This window comes from Melanerpes formicivorus, unplaced genomic scaffold, assembly GCF_026170545.1.
Source record: "Melanerpes formicivorus ecotype bairdi unplaced genomic scaffold, bMelFor1.0.p_v2 SCAF_20, whole genome shotgun sequence".
NCBI classification, from domain to species: Eukaryota; Metazoa; Chordata; class Aves; order Piciformes; family Picidae; genus Melanerpes; species Melanerpes formicivorus.
Genome location: NW_027142372.1, coordinates 5,450,126 through 5,472,884, shown reverse-complemented (window position 1 = coordinate 5,472,884; position 22,759 = coordinate 5,450,126). Strand labels below are relative to the sequence as shown.

The 22,759-nt window shown below is 39.3% G+C and overlaps 1 protein-coding gene across 1 annotated transcript in view; it reads left to right on the top strand.

The window, feature by feature from the left end:
* Window positions 1-11,349: 11,349 nt before the first annotated feature.
* The window catches only part of LONP2 (lon peptidase 2, peroxisomal), a 39,878-nt gene continuing 28,468 nt past the window's right edge, over window positions 11,350-22,759 (top strand). Inside the window, exons 1-7 of the mRNA XM_068150576.1 lie at window positions 11,350-11,631; window positions 12,636-12,870; window positions 13,692-13,823; window positions 15,072-15,194; window positions 15,867-16,030; window positions 17,257-17,351; window positions 17,478-17,736. Of these exons, the coding sequence (XP_068006677.1) occupies window positions 11,399-11,631; window positions 12,636-12,870; window positions 13,692-13,823; window positions 15,072-15,194; window positions 15,867-16,030; window positions 17,257-17,351; window positions 17,478-17,736 (1,241 nt within the window). The 5' untranslated portion in view covers window positions 11,350-11,398. The remainder of the gene's footprint in view (window positions 11,632-12,635; window positions 12,871-13,691; window positions 13,824-15,071; window positions 15,195-15,866; window positions 16,031-17,256; window positions 17,352-17,477; window positions 17,737-22,759) is intronic.

The window sequence follows — 22,759 nt, the reverse complement described above, 5'->3', positions numbered from 1 at the left end:
TAAATTCAGTTGGGAATTTAGCTACCTTCATCTGTAATCAAGCTGTAAAAAAAATCTTGTTAAAACATTTTCTTAGTTTTTTGTCAGATATTTTTGTATTAACATAAGCTGAGATAATTAAGCAAGAGTGTTATGAAGTAGAAATGTTGTGAGCTATATGCCACACTTAAAAGTTATATTTGTTGTGTTTTTATGTTTTTTTCAAGCATACATGCTTCTGCATTCCCTGCTGAATATTCATTTGTTCCTGTGACTACTACTATATTTATTACTACAGTATTCTGTTGCTCACTAGGAACATTAGTCAAAGTTCCTGTTTATACTCGTTGCTTTATGCTAGCAAATGACCAGAGGGTTAAAAAGCTTTAAAAAGCTTATTTAACAAAAGAGCTACATATTGATAACTGCTTGATTAGGAATATGTATATCTATTAGGTAGATGTGACACACACACACACATATATATATAAAAATATGCTTTGCAGAAAATATGCAGAAAAAAAATAGAACTTCTGAAATATGATGTTCATTTGTGTATTCCAGAAATTTCTCTAGGATTTTACCTTGCTGCTTATTTTTAACTGAAGGGGCTCCCTTGATAATTGACAGGGTTTAGATCTATTTCGTTACGGTGCTATGAAGTGGTGTAAGCTGTCAGGCTGAGAGATGCTGTTTCCTTGTGGAGCCACAAGTAGTTTGTGTTCATGAGCTGAGGAAACTGCTGTCTGTGTTCATGTGTGGGAGGAAATGTGCATATGGATAAGAGAAACTTCTGTAGAACAAGTGGGTTTGCATTTAGTGCTTTGAGGTTATGCTAACTGGTCAGATTTTAGGAGCATAAAAATACAGAACATTAACTCAATTTTCAAGTGTATTTCAGAGTTTCCTGTAACAATTATGCAAATAAATAATTTGCCTTCATTTTTCTACAGACTGTGAAAAATGAACAGACACTGGCAGATATGTTGGGACAACATTTCCATTACTCATTACTTACTCATTGCAGGTGTGATATATATTCATCTCCTGTGTTGTTGATCTTCCCATTGCATGAGCAAACCCTGAATTGTATCTGAAAATAACATTAGTCTACACAAAAAAAGGATTGATAATGTATTAATATTAATTCCAAGACCATGTAGTTTACCTTTCTAAAATATTCAAAATACAGTCTGGTTTTGAATATTTTCATTTTAAGTATCTATGTGGTAAGAACATATAATAAGAATATTAGCTAAATCATTCATATCTATGTACCAGAACTTACAGGTATTAAAGCAGCAAATATAATGCTAACTGAATGCACCATGATCTTCAACAAGAGTCTTTTCTTTGGAATTTTCATACTACTTTGCCCAAGGAAGCCTTTTTCAGACCCAACACTTGCAAGCTATACTTTTCTGAATAAATAAGTATATTTCCCTGATTTAAAAAGTGAAATATTTGATGGAATTTTCTGTAATACCCAAAATTTGTGAAGCATTTGTGTAGGAAACTGCTTAGGTAATAAAATTCATCTTACTGCGTTGTTTATCAGTTCATTTGAAGACAACTGAAGATGCAACATAGAAAGCACATTTCCACAGAACAACTTCTCATTAAACAAATCTATTGTGCAAAATGTCTCCTCTAGGAAATTATTAAAATGAAGCAATAATTGAGAATTTGTTTCTTGAGAACAGACAGTCTTAATTTTTGAGCTAAATGTGGACCATAGAGGCATGGGATGAAGTAATTGGTTTTTTAACCCCTGGAGTGAAGTCACAGAGTGCTAATGTTACGCTGAAATGGGTATCAGCTTCTAGCATTACAAACTGAAGTTTCCTGCAGTTATTAACAACTCACTCTTTTCTCTTCAAAGCTTTGGTCTTGTTACTATAAAATTCTGAGCATTCTGACTCATCTAGCAGTGCTATGAGCATGATTTCACCACCTTTTGATTTTGTGAGTAGAGACTAGATCTTCTTGCATAATGCTGAAGGAGTGATGCAGCAAACCATGTTTATTTTTGCTTCAATGCTTGCTTCTCTGATTATTTTTTGTGTGTTTTATACACAACTTATACTTGTCCTTTGCTTGTGTTGAATTTGTTACATTCCTCCCACCTTTTAATTGTATTATTTTCTGAGATTTCTCTACTAAATTAAACAATGGCAACAGCACAGTACATTTTGCAGCTAAGAGCTATGCCTATATCCTTCTGTCATTGGATTAACAGCCAACCCAAGGGAAAACAGAAGATACTACTATGTATTCACCAAATCAGTTTTCTAGTTGGTGAACTGACCTTACAATGTTAACTATAGAAAATGATGTGTTCCAAAGCATATAAAGAACCTTTGGTACTTCTAGATGGAGATTCTATGTGTTTTTTGGGAGCATGGAAGGAAAACTGAATATACCACTCACTAATGGTAAGGTAAGGTCAATTCAAGGACTAAGAATGAAGCCCTTCTTTCCAGTGAATGCTGTCTGCTCTATTTTGAGCTAAAGACGACTCCCTTTCTTGAAGAAAAACTGGCATTTGCTACACATAACCAGTATCCTCCTTATACTGCTACAGGGCATGCGCAGAGTATTAGGGCATATGTTCACGTTACCTTTCAGCAATGCTGAAATGTCATATTCTGTGAGTTTAACTTAGCTCAGGTTGGGGCTAAACATTATTGTGACAAGATATTGACCCAATTATAAAAACCCAACCAACTAAACTAAGGCATTATTTCATAATAATGTAGCTCATGACATTTCAACTGCTCTGTATGTTCCTGCATTTAATTTTTCAGTTACAGATACAAGTGATTTACTTTGCTTTAATGTAGATAGGAATCATATTTTTTAACTAGGTTTATGTTTCAGAAGAACAGAGCTTTTATTTACTTGTCCATCTGCCTCATGTGATGCTGAATTAGTCTTTTTGCCTAAATTCCATTTCCAGAGATTTCTTATCCCTCTTCAGATTTTCCTTCAGGAGGGGAAGTGAAAAGTTTGTAATTAGCCTTAATAAATTTTAAGTAACTATTTAAACCTGGAGGAAAACTTCCTGGGATTTTTCCAGTTGTGAGAGAATGACTGGGAAGTGCTCCCAGTTAAGTGCACTTAAATACTGGAGGTGTTAAACACTGGAGGTGTTTAAGAGGGGACTGGATGAGGAACTTGGTGCCATGGTTTAATTGATTAGGTGGTGTTGGGTGATGGGTTGGACTCAATAATCTCAAAGGTCTTTTCCAACCTGGTCTATTCTATTCTGTTCTGTTCTATTCTATTCTATTCTTATTTCTTTTTGTGATTTCTCTGCTCAAGAATCTTCAAACTTTAACTTGAGTCAGCTTGTACCAAATCTGTATTTTAACAGCAGATGTGTGTATGCATATAGGTATGAGGGTGTGTACATCTATATACATGCACACAGTCCATACACACACACACATTTACAAACACTGGAGAAATTCTAGGTTTTCCTATTTGGTTCCTAGGGTGTCTCTGTCACTATTATTTCTATTGTGTCAAGTTCTGTATCTTTATACTCTACAGAGTTTTAGATCACCTGCATATTTGATCAAGCTCTTCCTAATCTTAATAAATATTAATTATACTAATTAAATATTAAAGGAGTAAGTGATAATTACAATATTAAATATTTATTGTCAGAGATTAGTGTTGGTGACTCTGAGAGCAGATATCCAGAAATTACCTCCTAGTTAATATTGTGCTATTTATAATTATTATGAAAATGGTCCAGCAGGCAATTATTTATTCAGACTACTATATTAATGATTAAATCACATCATTCTTTCTCTTTAAAACAGATCTGTTGAGCTATATTTAAACCACTGATTAACATGTTGTTAGTAAATTTCCTGTTTGGGTTTGTTGATTATATTATTATAAAAGAGCTGAGAAGTATGCTGATTCAAGTTGACACTTTCTCCCCAGGTCAAAGTCTGATGGCCTTATAGTTTGGTCTTAGAGTGCTTTGGAGCATAGTGAAGGAATGCTGTACTTAAACCTGATTATCACTAGGAGGAGGGGAAAAAAAGTACCATGTCTCTACACTTTTTCCTGACTAGAATTCTCACAATGGAGAATGCATACTTGTCATTTTATTTGATTAGTGGGTATTATAGTTTTAGCCTATCTGAGTTTATAACTCTTACTCTATCCTGTATTCAGTGTTGTAAAAAGGACTACTGATTTTTCCCTGTCTTCTACTGAAAAAATCCTGAAGGTATATTGCCTGGCCTTGTATGTTCAGTTGAATTGCCAACGTCTTTGTAGTGCTGTTACATTACTAAACCATCATTAAAGCTAAACTTCTAGTGTGTATTAATATGAATTTACATATGACTAAACAAGTTTAAAGAGTAGTGATATGCTACAGCTAAGTTCCTTGCATTTGCTGCATGTTTTCTGTAGCAGTATTTTCTGAATCTGTTCTGCAAAAGGTTGATGACTGGGGGAATTCAAGCTGTAAACCAGATGGGGCAGAGGAAATTCCATGTTCCAGCCTCCCACCCTGTCATAACTGTCAATCTGGTTTTTTTCTGTGGGGTTCTCTCATTCATCATTTCTGTAAGGAAAAAAGTTGCTAACTGGGAGAAGGGAGACTATTTGATACTTCAGAGATGTTAGTGTTCCTTAACTTGATTTCATACTGTAGTGAGGTTGCATTAGGAAGACTAGTTTCCAATAGGAAGAGACTTGGTGGCAGATCAAGGGAGGTGATCCATGCCCTGTGCTTGGCACTAGTGTGCTGTGTTACAGTTCTGGGCTCACCGGTACAAGGCAAACAGGAACATGCTGGATTGTGTCTAGCAAATGGACACAAAAGTTTTGGAATATCTGACGAGGTGAGGTGCTGACATTGTTCAGCCTGGAGAAGAGGAGGCTTTAGAGGGAAGAGGTAGTTTGAGGGGAAATAGCATTTGGAAGAAATATATTAAAAAACCTTGTGAAGTTCCTGGAAGCATGAGAAGCATGGTACCTGATACAAAATTCTGCTTTGTATCTTTTTCTTCCATATTTAAAGTGATAAAGCGTAACTGAAACCTAGAAATCCAGCATGTCTAAACCCCTTTATTTTTCATGGAACAGACTAGATGTTGCAGGCAAAGTTGAACAAAGCACTTGATTCAAAAGGCTGGATACTGAATATGGAATAAATCAATGTGAGCTCTTTTTGGTGAACCAGTTGTGAGACTTTCAAGTATCAAATGATTTTTGAATATCCTGTCGTGATTCTGCAGTATCCCTAAAGAAGTATATTTTAAAAGAAATAGGGAAAGTCTGGCTTTTTCTGTGTTAGTGTTCATAGGGCCTGATTTTTATTTCTGGCCACATTTTTGTTCCCTTAAGTAAATTCTATTTGGACACTGAGGTAATAATCAGCCTAGCACAGATACCTATTTGAAATAGTTGATCTAAAAAAAAAAAATGAGGCCAAACAGAATATGTAAGTTTCTGTTAATTTTGAAATTGGGGGGTTTAATTCATCTGCTGTCACCATGTTTTGTCAGCTAATTTCCTATAGCCTAATATTTCCTGAAAAGCTAGCGTGCTTTATTCCCTTCTTTCTTAAAGTAGTAATTAAGAATTACGAGTAATTCTCCATTTAAAGTATGTCAAGATACTTGCTTTTCAACAGTTGTACTGTAAATAATTCTAAAGAAGTGCACCATCTACTGTTCAACATTTTTGATTGATACTAAAACTATATTAAAGGTTGAGCCTCTACAAAGTAGTTTATTAATCTATTGTAGATATTGTTTATGGATATTTATGTTGAAACTAATGAGGGGAAAGGAGAATACTCCTTGCATTTGAAGTACAGCAGTCACTTTCTGTCTGTGATTGAATTATGGATAGGAGTAGTTTTGGTACTCTTTTTTCCTATTTTTTCCTATTTTCTTACTTACAGCAGGATTTTTTTGCAAGAGTCTTAGCAATTTCTGAACACTGATAAGCATTTTTAATTTTTATAATGAATACTGAAGTTTGTACACAAAGAGGCAATAGATAAAAATGAATGCACCCACAGCTGCCACGTTCTGTGTACAGTTTGTCATGATATTCTGCTGGAGGGCCAACTGGATGAAAATGTGAAAATGTAGATGCTGTTGTTCTTAGCTAATACTGTCATTTATCTGAACAGCAAGGTGGTTTTAACTTAATTTATGTGCATTAGGGCAATCAGCATGAAGTAGCATGCCATGTACATGTTTCTGATATGGAGACTTCAGAATTTCAGATGAGGTCAGTGGCTATCTGACCTGAATTTAGACAACCATATTGGAGCAGAAATTGGTCCTAGTATATATCATTTCCTGAAACATCCTTAGGGAGTTAACAGTTGTGGTTATTTTAATGGCTTAAAATCAATGCATCTGGAACAATATTTGTAGTATTTGGCAGCTTAAAAATATGTTTAAACATGAAATTATGGATAATGTTTTTGCTAATGACTCCATTCAGTTTGTATCGTGATCAAAACCAATAATGAAGAGCTGCATGTTTATGTAGCACAGATTCTGCCAAATGGCAGTGTGCAGATAAAATAACAAAGAATGACCAGTGGGAAAAGGATTGTGTCTCAAAGTCAGAGATAGGTAACTGCTCCTGTTCAATTTTATCATTGCATCTGGAAAATTGAGTAGTGTAGATAAAATTTGGTGGAATAACTGAAAGCAGAGTAGGTCATGCTTCATGTAGAGAATCATTATCCTGCAGATTTGAAAAGGATGGGGTAGGGAAACATTCTTGAGCTCATGTGCCATCATACAGAGAAGGGTGACTGAATCCAGACCAGGCAGTTATTCAGAGTTCTTGTCTGAACAGATACGATCGAAAGTATATTGTGTTGCAAAATGAGAAGCAAATACAGAGAGAGGAGGAAAAAATACAGTGCCAGCCAGAGAGAAAAGGGAAGAAAATGATCAAGAAAAAATAAAAGGAAGACCTGAACAAGTCTTAAATAAGGATTAATAAACTTCTTCCCTGGAAGAAATACCTCAGCAACCAAATGAGTAGGGTATAAGAAAATCTAGGCAATAAATAGAAATGGAGTAATTGTTGACATTTAAATTTCTTTTTCTACGTGCTCTTTAGTGTTTCAGGGTTTTTTGTTTAGTTGGTGTGTTTTTTTTCCCCTTTTCTTGGGTCTGTTTCATACTTTTGAATAAAAGATTAAGTCTTTAAGCTCATTTGTTCTTGTGAGGTCTGGTAGCATTTACTCCTAAAATGCATTTATAGATTTTACAATTGCTATGGAAGAACTCTACACACAGCATTAGAAATTTCTGAAAGGTCTCACACTCTTTTAGTCAGTAATGTGCTGCCAGCAATTCTTGGCATGTGTTCCATGTGCTGTACTTACATAACCAACTGGTAGCTTTTTACTCAAGCTGAATGTGAAAAAACAGGGATTCTTTTGTGTGAAGAAAGAATGACTGAAGATATGCAATACAAAACATACATTAAAAAACATTTTTAAAGTTCCCCTGCAGCTTTACAGTGAGTACAAAAAGTAGACATTAAAATAAATAGAATAGAGTAGAATAGAATTAACCAGGTTGGAAAAGACCTTTGAGATCATTGAGTCCAACCTATCACCCAACACTATCTAATCAATTAAACCATGGCACCAAGTTCCTCATCCAGTCCCCTCCTAAACACCTCCAGTGACAGTTACTCCACCACCTCCCTGGGCAGCCCATTCCAATATCTAATCTCTTTGTGAAGAATTCCTTCCTAACATCCAGCCTGAAGTTCCCTTTGCACAGCTTAAGACTGTGTCCTCTTGTTCTGGTGCTGGTTGCCTGGGAGAAGAGACCAACCCCCATCTGGCTACAACCTCCCTTCAGGTAGTTGTAGACAGCGATAAGGTCTCTCCGAGCCTCCTCTTCTCCAGGCTAAGCAACCCCAGGTCCCTCAGCCTCTCCTCACAGGGCTTGTGCTCCAAACCCCTCCCCAGCTTTGTTGCCCTTCTCTGGACACATTCCAGCAAGTCAACATCTTTCCTAAACTGAGGGGCCCAGAACTGGACACAGGTGTAGCCTAACCAGTGCTGAGTACAGGGCAGGATGACTTCCCTCCTCCTGCTGGCCACACTATTCCTGATACAGGCCAGGATGCTGTTGGCCTTCTTGGCCACCTGGGCACACTGCTGGTTCATGTTCAGCCTACTATCAACCAGTACCCCCAGGTCCCAGTGAGCTTTAAAATGCAGTTCAGTTACATTATAATACCTTTGAATAGGTTTACATAAACTTTCTTCCTATTTATGGTATTTTTAACGTTGTTGAGGTGTTTGTGACACATGCCAAGATGGCAGGAAGCAGCAGAGTACATTCAAAGCTTAGGGAAGTGGAAATACTACTGAGGAAAATAATCTAATCAGCAGATGATTTAGTCTGTCTTGGGCACAGAACATTGACCATGCCTTCATATAATTTCTCCCTTTGAAAGACTACATCATATGTATTGTGAAATCTTAACAGTAAGTCCTTTATGTTGCCCCAGTCTTTATTGGATGCCTGATATTAACAGATGCATAGAAATACACCTTGAAGCAATGCAAACCAGCTCTTCATAGTACCTTTAAACATAAGTGCTTTGCTGGATTTGGACCCACATGTGTTTAAGAGGCTCATCTTAAATTTTCACACAGTAGAGTATCGTAGTAGTAGTATCAGTCAGGGTTGGAAGGGACCACAAGGATCATCTAGTTCCACCCCCCCTGCCATGGACAGGGACACCCCACACTAGATCAGGCTGGACAGAGCCTCATCCAGCCTGGGCTTAAACACCTCCAGGGATGGGGCCCCAACCACCTCCCTGGACAACCCATTCCAGGGCTTCACCACTCTCATGGTGAAGAACTTCCTCCTCACATCCAGCCTGAATCTCCCCACCTCCAGCTTCATTCCATTCCCCCCTAGTCCTATCATTACCTGAGATCCTGAGAAGTCCCTCCCCAGCCTTCCTGTAGGCCCCCTTCAGATACTGGAAGGCCACAATTAGGTCACCTCGGAGCCTTCTCTTCTGCAGACTGAACAGCCCCAACTCTTTGTCTGTCCTCATAGGAGAGGTGCTCCAACCCTCTGATCATCCTCGTGGCCCTTCTCTGGACACGTTCCAGCACCTCCACATCCCTCTTGTAATAGGGGCTCCCGAACTGGACGCAGTACTCCAGGTGGGGCCTCACCAGAGCTGAATAGAGGGGGAGGATCACCTCCCTCGACCTGCTAGCCACACTTCTCCTGATGCAGCCCAGGATCTGATTGGCTTTGCGGGCTGCAAGTGCACACTGAGAGCTCATGTTGAGCTTTTTGTCCACCAGCACCCCCAAGTCTCTTGCCTCAGGGCTGCTTTCCAGTCAGTCACTGCCCAGCCTGGGTTTGTGCCTGGGATTGCCTCAACTCAGATGCAGGACCCTGCACTTGGTCTTGTTGAACCTCCTGAGGTTGGCTTGTGCCCACCTCTCCAGCCTGTCCAGGTCCCTCTGGATGGCCTCCCTTCCCTCCAGCATGTCTGCTGCACCACACAGCTTGGTGTCATCAGCAAACTTGCTGAGGGTGCACTCAATGCCACTGTCCATGGCACCCACAAAGATGTTGAACAAGACAGGTCCAGGACTGATCCCTGAGGGCCTCCACTTGTCACTGGCCTCCACTGGGACATGGACCCATTGACAGCCACTCTTTGGGTGCAGCCATCAAGCCAATTCCTTATCTATCTAGTGGTCCACCCATCAAACCCCTGTGTCACTGGTTTGGAGACCAGGATGTGGTGCAGGACAGTGTCAAAGGCTTTGCTTAGGTCCAGGTTCTAGAGAATTGAAAAGAAAACATGCAAACTTGTTTTTCCCTTTCATTTACAGACGCAGGCTAGAGAGATGCAGTTCCTAAAGAACACTATTGCATCAAACAATCTGAGTGTAAAATAGAACCAGTATGACAAAGGAAAATTTTGATGTCAGATTGAAGGTGGAGAGAGGGCTTCAGAACTTGGGAGTGAGGGGGTAGAAGAGAAATACATGCCAGAACTGAGCTTCAAGAGGTAGATGAACTAGTAACAGACCGGGAGTTTCTAGTGGAAGGAACAGTGCTTTTGGTATTCATAATGTTCCCCTCTGTAGGCACTGTGAAGCTGTCTTAGTTTACACCTTGGTATTGTGAACGTGTTCAAATGGGTGCTAGGACTAACATCTAAAGAACTTACAAGCTTGAAACTTCTACTGCAACCCCCCAAGAAAGAAATGTATCTTCAGTATGTGTAGTTTAGCAGTTGCAAAATTTATTTGAACCCCTTTTACCAAGTTTAAAAAAGACAGGATCACTTCAGTCTGCTTTCAGATCATAAGCTTCTGGGAACACTATTTTCATATAAATAAAGCCTTCATTCCAGCTTCTTTCTTAAGCACCTGAGGTGGTTGTGTCAAAGATATTTTTCTCAGCTTCAGTAACTTCCTACATTTAAATGTTATTATTTCCATATATCTTGTTCACCTTGCTTTTCCATTAGACTACCAAACTCTTAAGCAGCTGCATGATTAAGCAAGTTGTTTACTGTAGCTATATATGTGTGTTTGAGATTGTTTGTTGCTACCGCGATTTCCCCTCTGTACAGGATTACCTTTGTTCACACGGTATTACGCAACAAGAGATTGGCTAACATAGTTCATTACATTGTGCAATTTTGATATTTCACCGTTTTTCACTGATGAGGGAAAAAAATGTTTCTAAAGCCTTCTTGTTGGCCTAAACTCTCCATAGGGTCTGAGTGCTCAGACTCCTTTTACCTGCACAGGCTTTTGCAGGACTAGGCAACTGTGCTTGAGGAAATGCAGTCCTGAACCCTTTGGCTCTGAGCATAGATACAGGAGAGTAGATTATTGTAAAACCAACCAGCAAAAAAAAAAAAAAAAATAATAATTTAGTAATCATCCCATTTAATAAAACAGAAGTTTGTTGCTCTTTTTCCTTCTTATGCCAGGCCCTATGGCACCTTTCCTGCCAGCCTGACACCTGCTGGCTGAGCGAGCCTCAGCGGCCTTCTGGGGAGCCTCGTAGAGGCTTTTGTCTCTTGCAAGAGAGAAAACCTGGGAGGAGATGGAAAGTGAGTAGTGAGTGACTTTTCTGTGCGGGGAGCATAAGCCCGCGCCGCCAAGCACACGAAACTCCCTGGCATGACAAACGGCGGAGGTGCGTCTGCCCTGGTGTAAGCCGGGCTGGGGCAGAGCGCCTTTGGTAGTCGGTTCCTCCCGCCCCGCGGCACGAACTGTCCCTTCTGAGCGGCCGTAGTAGGGCGGTGCCGCATGCCGAGGCCGTCCTGTGGTGCCGGTGTGTAGGCGGGGCGCGCCGGTGTGCGGACGGGGCGCAGCGGAGTGGTGCGAGCGGACATGGCGGCGGGCAGCGCTATCCAGATCCCCAGTCGCCTCCCGCTCCTGCTCACTCATGAAGGCGTTCTGCTGCCCGGCTCGACCATGCGGACGAGCGTGGACTCGCCGCGCAACATGCAACTGGTGCGCAGCCGGCTCCTGAAGGGCACCTCGCTGAGAAGCACCATCATCGGCGTCATCCCCAACACCAGCGACCCCACCTCCGACTGCGACGACCTGCCCTCCCTGCACAGGTACCACCCGGCCGGCCTGTCCCGGCTGTCCCTCGCGGCCTTGGGCGCCGGGGCCCGGCGGCCTTGTCCGAGCTGCCGCCGTACGGTAGTACGCTGACCCTGACCCGCCGGGACAGTGCTGCCCTAAGGCGAGCTCGCTGTGTAGTCACCTCCGCGGGGTGGTAGGCTTGCAACGGTGGGCTCAGCCGCAGGGACAGGGCTTTTCTGTTCTGCTGCTGTGTAGAAGACGGGTTTTCTTTCGGAGAAACTTGCATGGCTGTACCGGACAGGGTTCCGATGAGGAAGACTAAGGTGGAAAAGGGAAATACAACCAAAGAACCCAGGCCAGGAGCATTAAGGTTGATGGTTGGACTTAACGATCTTAGAGGTCTTTTCAAAGCAAAATGTTTCTGTAATTAAGGTTGCTCCAGTTATCAAGACAATTATTTTATTTTTTTGGCAACCTAGTAAGTAGCATATATTTGTATCAACCTGAATGACATGAGAACAAATGGTACTTTGGTGGGATAAAGCATAAGTAAAACTAACATACTGTAATCCTTACTCTGAAACTTTGATCACATCAGTATACTTAATAAGGCTTTACAAGAAAATAGTTTCTGTTTTAAATCATGTGATCTAAAGTGCTTGTTCAGAGTGAGGCTGTCAGTTTCACGAATAACTGTCAACTTCAATTTTCTAATATGTGCACCCTAAGCAGAAATGTCAGTGCTCCTGTCCACAGCAAGATCCAATAAATTATTTATTGAAAAGTTGCATAAGTTTCTAAATGGGGTAACTATTGTATTATTTGTTTTTCAGTTAGCTCCTTCATTTTCAGATTTTAGGGTTTGGTTTTGTTATCTGTGTTACAAAGGAGATTGTATAATTTGACTGCCTTTCACAGGTAAGAATTATGACCCAGAATGTTCTTGCAATCTGTAGCTCGGTTGCTTCTTGCTAAGAGGCACAGAAAATGTTCTGTGGAAGGTGATAAGTAACATGGAGATTTGATCTGTTTTTAGGATTGGCACTGCTGCCTTGGCAGTTCAAGTGGTTGGGAGCAACTGGCCCAAGCCGCATTATACGTTGCTGGTTACAGGCCTCTGCCGATTCCAGATCCTGCAGCTGCTGAAAGAGAAGCCGTATCCTGTTGCTGAGGTTGAACAGTTAGATCGACTAGAGCAGTTTACTAATCAGCATAAATCTGAGGAGGAACTTGGCGAGCTGTCAGAACAATTTTACAAGTATGCAGTGCAGGTAAATTACTACGTGCCATATATGCATGTATATATACGTATAATTGGAGGGGTTGTTAATTTTTTTCTCTATAGTTCTTAGATATTTCAGTAACTAGTAGAGTTTCAGTACTTGTGCTACAAAATAAAAGTTTTTGTTAAAGATTTCTTTGTTAAGTTTCAGGGTGTCTGTACAGCTCACTGCAGGATGGGTCCAATTAGATATGTATGTGTTAGATATGTGATTAGTTAGCATTGTTTCATATATAGCAATACTGTAAATGTGCTCTAGTGAAAAGAGTACTTTTTTGATATTTTTCTCAAGATTATATATACATAATATATATAATGCATTGGGTTTTGTTAGTTGTTGGTTTTTTAAAATTATTAAAAGTTAAAGAAAACCCACAACCTCTAGAGTCTTGTCTGTAAACATAACCCCAGGTAAAATGAAGTTGAGTTTAAAGGATGTATGGAAAAAGATAAGTTTTCTGTCAGGGTGTAAGAGGGAAGTAAGAGATGTGGGCATTGAGTAAGTGCTGTAAACAATGATGGTATTTTTTAGTCTCTTGAAAGCCTAAAGCCTTAATAGCCCTATGATGGGTTAGTACCACTTTTGTGGTTTGGTTGTTTTGTTTGGTGGTGTTGGGGTGATTTTGTTGGTTGCTTTGTTTTGTTTGTGGATTTTTTGTTTGGGTTTTTTTGTTTAATTTTAGTAGCTTTTTGACAAAGTACAAAACATGTTTCATACTGAAAGTTGCAGTCCTTTATGGGTCGGATACTCAAATAATTTAAAAAGAAGCATAGCAACCATGAATGTTTCTTATTGTGTATTCCTTGCAGTTGGTGGAGATGCTGGATATGTCTGTTCCTGCAGTCGCAAAGCTGAGACGTCTCTTGGACAATCTACCTAGAGAAGCTTTGCCAGACATACTGACTTCTATCATCCGTACATCCAACCAAGAGAAGCTTCAGGTATTGTGTTCTTAGGTTGTTTGGTGTTTCTTTTTCAGGGAGTTAGATATTTGCATTTGTTTTTTAACAGTTAGTCATTTCTAGATAACTTTGGAATTGCTTAAGCTTGAGCCTGCACAGTGTTAATATTGTACCAAAGGTATTCGTGTTGTAAACGAACATGAATACTTGTAGTGCTGTTGTTTTAAAGTGTTCATATATCTGTATGTCAGAACTCGCCTACTAGCTAATTTAATATAGTCAGTATTGGGAGCCATCAGTTTTATTAAAAAATAAATAGAATTTGGACTTCCCCTTCCCATGGTAAAGATGATATATCTTAATTCAGTATGTCAAAATCTTCCTTACTTATCACAGTTGTCGTCTCAATATCAACAGCTTCAGAATCATTTGTTTTAACAAACTTTTTAACTATTTTTGAAACAGAGTTTTAAGATACTGAGAAACCAATTAAATTTATGTCACATGTCAAAATAACTTTATGTAAAGTGATGCTGATGGCTTGATGCCTGCTAGTGTGATTTCTACATTTGTTTACTGTATTCAGAAGTTTTCTTGTTCATTTTGTCACTGCCAGTGCTGCACGTTCAAGCTTGAATTGAAAGCACTAGTTAGGTTCTTTCAAAGCACAGCAAATAGAAATGAATGCAGTGATTTTGAAGTGAAGGTGTGTACTGCAGCTGTATATCTTGAAAGGAAGGTACACTATTCATTAAACTTAGAATTTATGTTTTTTACTAGAAGTGATAAAGAGCAGCCAGTAGAAGTTTCGAGAATCCAGAAAAGCCAACTTCTACCTATTTCCCTGTAGCAACTTCGTTAAACACAAGAACAAAATATTGTTTAAACTCTTTCAGAGATAATGAAAGTTTAAAAAACCCAACCTACCAAAAAACTTAAGGCATGAGGTGATTTTTTTCCTAAGATAACCAAGGAAATTATGCTGTAACCTTCTAGAAGGGACAACTCTTTCCTGAGGCTCAGCAATGGAAAAATAGAATGCTGATAAATTGCTACAGAAAATGCAGCTGAAATACTAAGGCACTTTACAAAAAGACAGGATAAATAATCTTTTTCTGCTTTGGAGTATTATGTAGTTTGGTTGTATTTTTTTCCTTCTACCTTTTTTCCTAAATTACATATTCTGTAACTGATCAGAAGACAGTGATATATACTCTCCATGTTCCTCTCCTTGAAACTGCTGATCCATTAGTGTGAACTTGGCTGCTTGTAACTCCTTGCTTTTAGATTTTGGATGCCGTCAGGCTGGAAGAACGGTTCAAGATGACTATACCATTGCTTGTTAGACAGATTGAAGGCCTGAAGCTGCTTCAGAAAACAAGAAAGCCCAAACAGGATGATGATAAGAGGGTAAGGACCTTTAACTGTGGTATACTTAAACATCCTAAATAGGTGTAAAGATACACTTTTAAGTATGCTAATGAACGTGCGTGATTTTAATCTATAACCGTGATATTTCATGGTCAGTCTGGAGCTGCAGAGAAAGCTTGAGTTTTGGGCTGTGCAATGGAATGTGTACCTTTTACTGATGGCATTGCAGATCAATGATAGCTTTTGAAGTATACACAAAGAATGTTGATTGCAAAATGTATCTTGCTAAACTAGGGCAGCAAAGAGTTTCACTACATGCAACTATACTTACACACCTTAGTAAACTAAGTAATTAAGCAATGAAAAAAGATGAGAGCAGAGATTTACCATTTTGTAAAGATTGGGCTTGTTCTGCTTAATATGGTGGTTAGCAATGCCCAAATAACACCTTTCAGTTTTATTCTTGTGTCTGCTAGTTCAGGGTAGATGATAAATGCACTTTGGAATACACAGAGTCATATAAGAACTGTAACTTTGTAAAGTAGTACCAGTAGCACTTACTTTTTGCATTAAAATCTTCTGCATTTTTTTATGAAAGAGGCTCTCTCAGCACCTTCCATGTTTTTGTCATGTTTTCCATTCAAAGCCAAAGTACCTTATTTTATAAACAAAATCTGATGCTATTCTCTGGCTCTGTTTTCCATTTCATAGATTGTAGCTATTCGTCCTAATAGAAGAATCAATCACATTCCAAGCACTACAGAAGATGAGGAAGAGGAAGAAGATCATGATGATGTTGTAATGCTGGAAAAAAAGATTAGAGCATCGAATATGTCAGAACAAGCTCTTAAACTTTGTCTTAAGGAAATAAAGAGGTAAGAAACTTCCAAATGGTGGGGTTTAATTTTTTTTTTTTTTTAAACCTTACATTAACCTTATTTTATTTGGTGATATAGTTGTGTTGCTTTTCAGTGAGGATGCATATATAGTGGTCCATGAGCTGTGTATGCACAGGGAACTGACTCTCTTTTAAAATCACAGTATCACTAAGGTTGGAAGAGACCTCAAAGATCGAGTCCAACCTGTCACCACAGACCTCATGACTAGACCATGGCACCAAGTGGCACGTCCAATCCCCTCTTGAACACCTCCAGGGATGGTGACTCCACCACCTCCCTGGGCAGCACATTCCAATGGTGAACGACTCTCTCTGTGAAGAACTTTCTCCTCACCTCGAGCCTAAACTTCCCCTGGCGCAGCTTGAGACTGTGTCCCCTTGTTCTGGTGCTGGTTGCTAGAGAGAAGAGGCCAACCCCTTCCTGGCTACAACCACCTTTCAGGTAGTTGTAGAGAATAATGAGGTCACCCCTGAGCCTTCTCTTCTCCAGGCTGAACAATCCCAGCTCCTTTAGCCTCTCCTCATAGGGCTTGTGTTCAAGGCCTCTCACCAGCCTCGTTGCCCTTCTCTGGACACGTTCAAGTGTCTTGATGTCCTTCCTAAACTGAGGGGCCCAGAACTGGACACAGGACTCAAGGTGCAGCCTAACCAAAGCAGAGTGCAGGGGCACTATGACCTCCCTGCTCCTGCTGGCCACACTATTCCTAATGCAGGCCAGGATGCCATTGGTCTTCTTGGCCACCTGGGCACACTGCTGGCTCATGTTTAGGCGGCTGTTGATCAGCACCCCCAGGTCCCTCTCTATTTGGGAGCTCTCCAGCCACTCTGACCCCAGCCTGTAGCTCTGCATGGGATTGCCGTGGCCAAAGTGCAGCAGCCGGCACTTGGACTTGTTAAATGCCATCCCACTGGACTCTGCCCGTCTATCCAGTCAGTCGAGGTCCCTCTACAGAGCCCTTCTACCCTCTTAACTGACCAACATCTGCTCCCAAATCTGTTTGTATCCTATAAATAACCTGTTACTATGCAATGACAGTCTTCTGAGTGATGGAGTAGTGAGTTGCTTTTTCATTATGATGATTGTCAGAAAGTAAAGAGGGTGCTGATGACCTTAGGTTTGCTGCATATGTGTATTGTACAGGAGAGTCTTACTTCACAGTTAATTCTTGGTTAGCCTTATGAATTCTGAGTACATATTTGCAGGTTAAAGAAGATGCCTCAGTCAATGCCAGAATATGCTTTGACAAGGAATTACTTAGAACTGATGGTAGAATTGCCATGGAACAAGAGTACAAAAGGTAAACCCTTCTATTACAGTTGTTTCTTTTACAGACATTTTAGAACAAGTAATTGTCATGTAAACAGTTGTCTCCATTTTTATAGATAACTGTGCTGACCTCTTCTCTGTTTTCCATGACTGATAGATCGCCTTGAAATTCGTGCAGCTCGAATTCTTTTGGATAATGATCATTATGCCATGGAGAAGTTGAAGAAGAGAGTTTTGGAGTACTTAGCTGTCCGACAGCTTAAAAACAACCTCAAGGGACCCATCCTTTGCTTTGTGGGGCCTCCAGGTGTTGGTAAAACTAGTGTTGGAAGATCGATTGCAAAGACTTTGGGTCGAGAATTCCATAGAATTGCCTTAGGAGGAGTCTGTGATCAGTCTGATATTAGGGGCCACAGGTAACTACTACTTCCTTTCCTAATGGCAGTTTTTTGTTCTTCTGTTACAGAATGTATTGATTGTTTTCATTGTTCAGCTAATACAGAGAAATTTTGCTTTGTCAAACAAGTGTGTAATATAGGAGAGAATTTTTGTAATGGGAATGGATTGTTTACTGTTGGGATACAGCCTTTAGTCTTCTGCTGCTACCCTTTATGAAAATACTAGAGAATGGTTTTATAAACCTTCGGTTCAGTGTGTGTGATAAAATGAGCTATAGGAGTGTTCTCTGCATGTTCTGCTGTAGTGAATTAGCAGGAGTTTTGTTTTCCAGAGTGTTTGATGCTTACATAGAATTTTTAGCTTGAAAGAATCATCTGTAAGTTTTTATTCAGTGTATGTTGATCAACATACTCTGCAACTACTGGGAGTTTGTAGATCTATCTGTTTTAAGGCATTGGATTTTACTGCTTAGCAGCACTCTGTGCATGTGTTTTGTAAACTTTGGTAGTGTGCTTTTTTTTACCGATTTACTTGCACACTAAAAAGAGACAGAACTCCCACCTTCACTGTGTATTATTCCTGTAATTCATAAAACATAATCACTGGTTCAAAGTAAGAATTCTGATAGTTTTTTGGTTACTTAGGGCATGGATCTTAAAAACAACGTAAACCGGTTCAACAATGTATTGCTATTCAAACTGAAACCGCTAGAGGCTGTTGAATACCAAGCATTAGAGATAGAAGTAACTTTTCCAGGGTAGAGCAGGGCTGAAGCCTCTGTAACAGGGAAGCCAAGTCTGTGAAATTGACCTTACAAATAAGGGTAGAACTATCATCAATTTTTACTCAAGTGCCAGTAGTTTCTTACTGTTTTCCTTTTTGTTTTATTTTGTTTGACTTTCTATCTTGTGCTTAAGCCTAATCAAGACTAAAGACAGCTAGAGTTATGTGCTTTTAAAAAGAGTCATGAGGCTTTTAAAAACTTTAACATTCAGGTGTTTGTGACTATCACTACAGTATTTGGGAGGGCATTATTAAATTATTAATGCATGTTAAAAGCTAGCCATTACAAATTTCATATTAAAAAAATAACTTGAAATGAGCTGATGGGAAGTATTTGACAAGGTAAGTTCATTTTTCATCAGCAAAGGAAATACTATCTAGAATTAGCAAGAGTAACCACATGATAGTCTTCAACAAACAGGTTTATAGTTTAAAAACAAACTTTAGAGTAGTTAGTACAAGGAGTTCCCTATATCTGAGTGCTTTTGCAAGTTTTTCTATAGGTAAAATCAAACCAAATTGTTTTTAGTAATGCCACTGATTTCCCTCCCCACCCCTTTTCCCTGTTTTTATGCTTCTTAGAGTAAGATTTAGTCAAAAGTGCAGCTTTCCCCTACACCTCTTTCTATAATGTTCTCTTGCATGAACAAATTCTTCAAGCTACTCCTGGTAAAGTGAATTCATATTGTGCATCTGGTTGTGGTCTCTGGCAGAGAGGAATTACAGAGATGGTCTAAAAGTGGAGGAGAGAGAAGCTTCTGTTCTGAGTTTTACTGTTTAGTGGGCTGACTTTCTGCTGTTACGTTTTAGGACCCATTCCTTTTCTCCTAAAAGCTCCTTATTAGGCTTCAAGTCTCAAGGATTCCATTAACATTGCAGATGAATGATATGATGGGATATGTATCTACAAATGTACTACATGTTTTTTAAAATGTACTAAATGTACTAGAACATTAAAAAAGAAACTCTGGTTTGGTTTCTTTTGCAGGCAAATATTGCCTGAAATAGCATTCACTTTGGCTGCTTACTGCTGTTTTAGGTGAAAGATGCAGACTGATAAATTCAGCATGCAAACTAAAATAAGAGAGCAGCAGCTGGGGAGTGGTGTTTCAGTAAGTGTGCTGTTCCAGGTGATGTATAACTGGGGCAGTCAGAAATGCCCATTTTTTTGCCATGTGCCTGCAGCTGGGGTTTGTGATTGGGTTTTGATTTGGTAGAGAGTAGCAGCTACTGTTTTTCATTCCCAAAATGAAATCGTCATCTTGGTACAACAACAGAACTGATTTATCAGACATCCTCCAGCTGTTTGCATTTCCCACTCATCTGTACCATATGTTTAAGTTTGCTTGTTTACATTTGTCCTTAACTTATATTAAAAGCAAAACAAAAAGCTCAACCAAAACCCCCAACCCAAACAAACCTGAACCACCCTGAAGGACAACTTGGAACTTTTTGCAAGATGCTCACTGCATTTAAGATGTCCTCAGTTTTTGTTTTATACAGGAGCTGTATGATCTTCTCTGTCATGTGTATGTGACTTTCTATTTTTAAAAAGGAAGATGTAAGTTTTATTTATAGTGGTGCTGATGAGATCACTGTGAAGCTCTCTCTTCTCCCCTCTGTGTGAAGTGCTGTTTCCTACATTACCCTTGCTTTTTAGTTTTTTGAAGTTTTGGATAGCTTACTTCTGTCTTAGGCCTATGCTGAAGACTTGTTTAGATGCATCTGTGGGAGGAAAGAAGGGATTCCTCACCAGTACAGCTTTGCTAGCACAGGCCTCTCTGCAGTAGGTAAAAGCAAACCTCAGCCAGTTAGGCCTGTGAAAGGAATAGCTTTGTTATACAAGTACAAAGCATAGATATATTAATAAAGCACTTGAGGGGACCCAACCCCTGCCCCTGCTGAAAAAGCTGTGACCTTGTGCAACTCATTCCAGAAATAGCTTCTTTGGTGGCATTAACTTTATCTTTTCCTACTTCTGCAGTTTGAAAATAACTGTAGTTAAAAACAGACCAAAACTTTTTGTCTTTAGAACAGTATGAAGAAAGTGAGTCATGTTTTTATCAATGTGCTAGTACAGCTTTAAAGGCTCTAATTCATGCACATTTTCAGTTTACCTTGGGAGAGTTGGCAAGGTTAGATTTTCTAGCCATCTTTCTTGCATTTCTTAATGGAACTCCAGTGTTTTTTCTTTAAAGCTACTTTTTCACTGATTTAGGAATAAATAAAAAGATTACTACATTGTAGACCTTCTGTGGCATGAGCTCTTAAAGGGGTTTTGGTTTTGTTGTTACTGTCCCATTGAGATAACCAGGAAACTTGATCTATACTTCCTGTTTTTAATGGAAGGCAGCTGACTTTCTAGCTTTAATGGATGGATAGAAACAGTACATCAAAAAATGACCAGAGTCACATTATGTCATCAAAAACGTTAATGTACAATATTGTTTTGCCTTCTTTCATCCCCAGCTAAAATAATGAAAACAAAAAAAAGAACATCCTATTCAGGGGCTACTCTTAACAAACTGGAGTATTCAGTTTCACAAATTAAAAGACAAAGGTTAATGCCCAGATAGACAAATGTCCGCTTTTATTTCTCCAAGATACCAATCTCACTTATCATAAGTTGCCTTTTTTTCTGCTTTTTCTTCACCACAGCTCTTGATACATTGCGCTTCAGCTTAGTGTACAGTGTATTACAACGTACACGAAGAAACTTGATTTTGTACAGCAATTAAATCTTACTGAAAGATGCTGTATCTGTGAGAATATTTCACAAATATATCATTAAATACCCAAATCTACTGGAAACTGAAATGACTGTATCTTGAAGTCTGCTTTCAGGGCTACTTGAGAGGGAAAAAGAATTGATCTATTAGAATAGAATTAACCAGGTTGGAAAAGACCTTCAAGATCATCATATCTAACCTATTACCCAACACTATCTATAATCAACTATCTATGGCACCAAGTGCCTCATCCAGTCTCTTCTTAAACACCTCCAGTGATGGTGACTCCACCACCTCCTTGGGCAATCCATTCCAATGGCCAGTTCCTCTTCTTCCTAACATCCAACCTAAACCTCCCCTGGTGCAGCTTAAAACTGTGTCCTCTTGTTCTGGTGCTGGTTGCCTGGGAGAAGAGACCAACCCCCACCTGGCTACAACCTCTCTTCAGGTAGTTGTTAGTAAATACAAGAGTTTTTTTGTATCTCAGGGAATAAAAATCTCTCCTTTGTGTTGGTTGGTTGGGTTTTTTTAAGTGCTTCTATATGGGAAAACTCCAGAAAGGTTTTTTTGAAGTTGTATATGTATGTGTCCATGGGTATAAACATTCTGGTAGGTTTTGATACCTGACACTTAATATGCTTTGACCTGCATTGTTGCAGTTGGGTGGTGCAATGAAAGAAAGAGTGATTATTCAACAGTGTCTAGAGAAACCTAGTTTATTTTCATTTAGTTTATAAAACAAGGCTGTTTCTTAGAAGTATGTGGAACATACATATATCCATAAATATATATATGAATTAATAGAATGTAAAAGGATCTGATCAAACATTATGTATATAAAAACACAAGCATGCATGTGTTACGGCTTTAAGCACACACTTAAGAATAACGTGTGGAAGAAAATAGAGGGATGTTTAATATTTACTGAATTGTGTTACAGTATTACTGGCATTAACAGAATATTAACACCAGTCAGGCTGCATTGTCTCTGAAGCATAAAAAAATTCTTTACTAGTAGGGTAAGCACCTCTTTTTAAAAATCCCCAAAAGCAACAACAAAACCTCCACTTCCACCAACCAACCAAACCCCCATACCACAAATAAAACCAAAACCAGCAAGAAACAACCAGCCAACCAAAGCAAAACAAAAAGCCAAAGAACCCCCCAGATTGCTGCAGGGATTAATTAAGTTGCACTGGTAAATGATTCAGTTCTGTCAACTTCAATTCTGCTTCAGTCTTGTTATTTTTCTGATTGCATTTTATAGAATGCAATTCATCTGTTTGGCAAGGCTGACTGTGTGCAGATGGAGAATGAAGTGGCACACCAGCATAATGGCTTCCCCATGCAGATTTTTGATCAGTAATAAATGTTATAAACTGCAGTCCTCAGTGGAGGGGAATCAATCTACTTGCTACAGAGTAAGACTCCACACGGAAGTAGTGAGGTGATAAACTACTGCATGCTGGCTGCTCCAGCCTTTAGCAGCTGTCTCATGAAGTTGGTAATAGGCAGACTGAAATTCTGT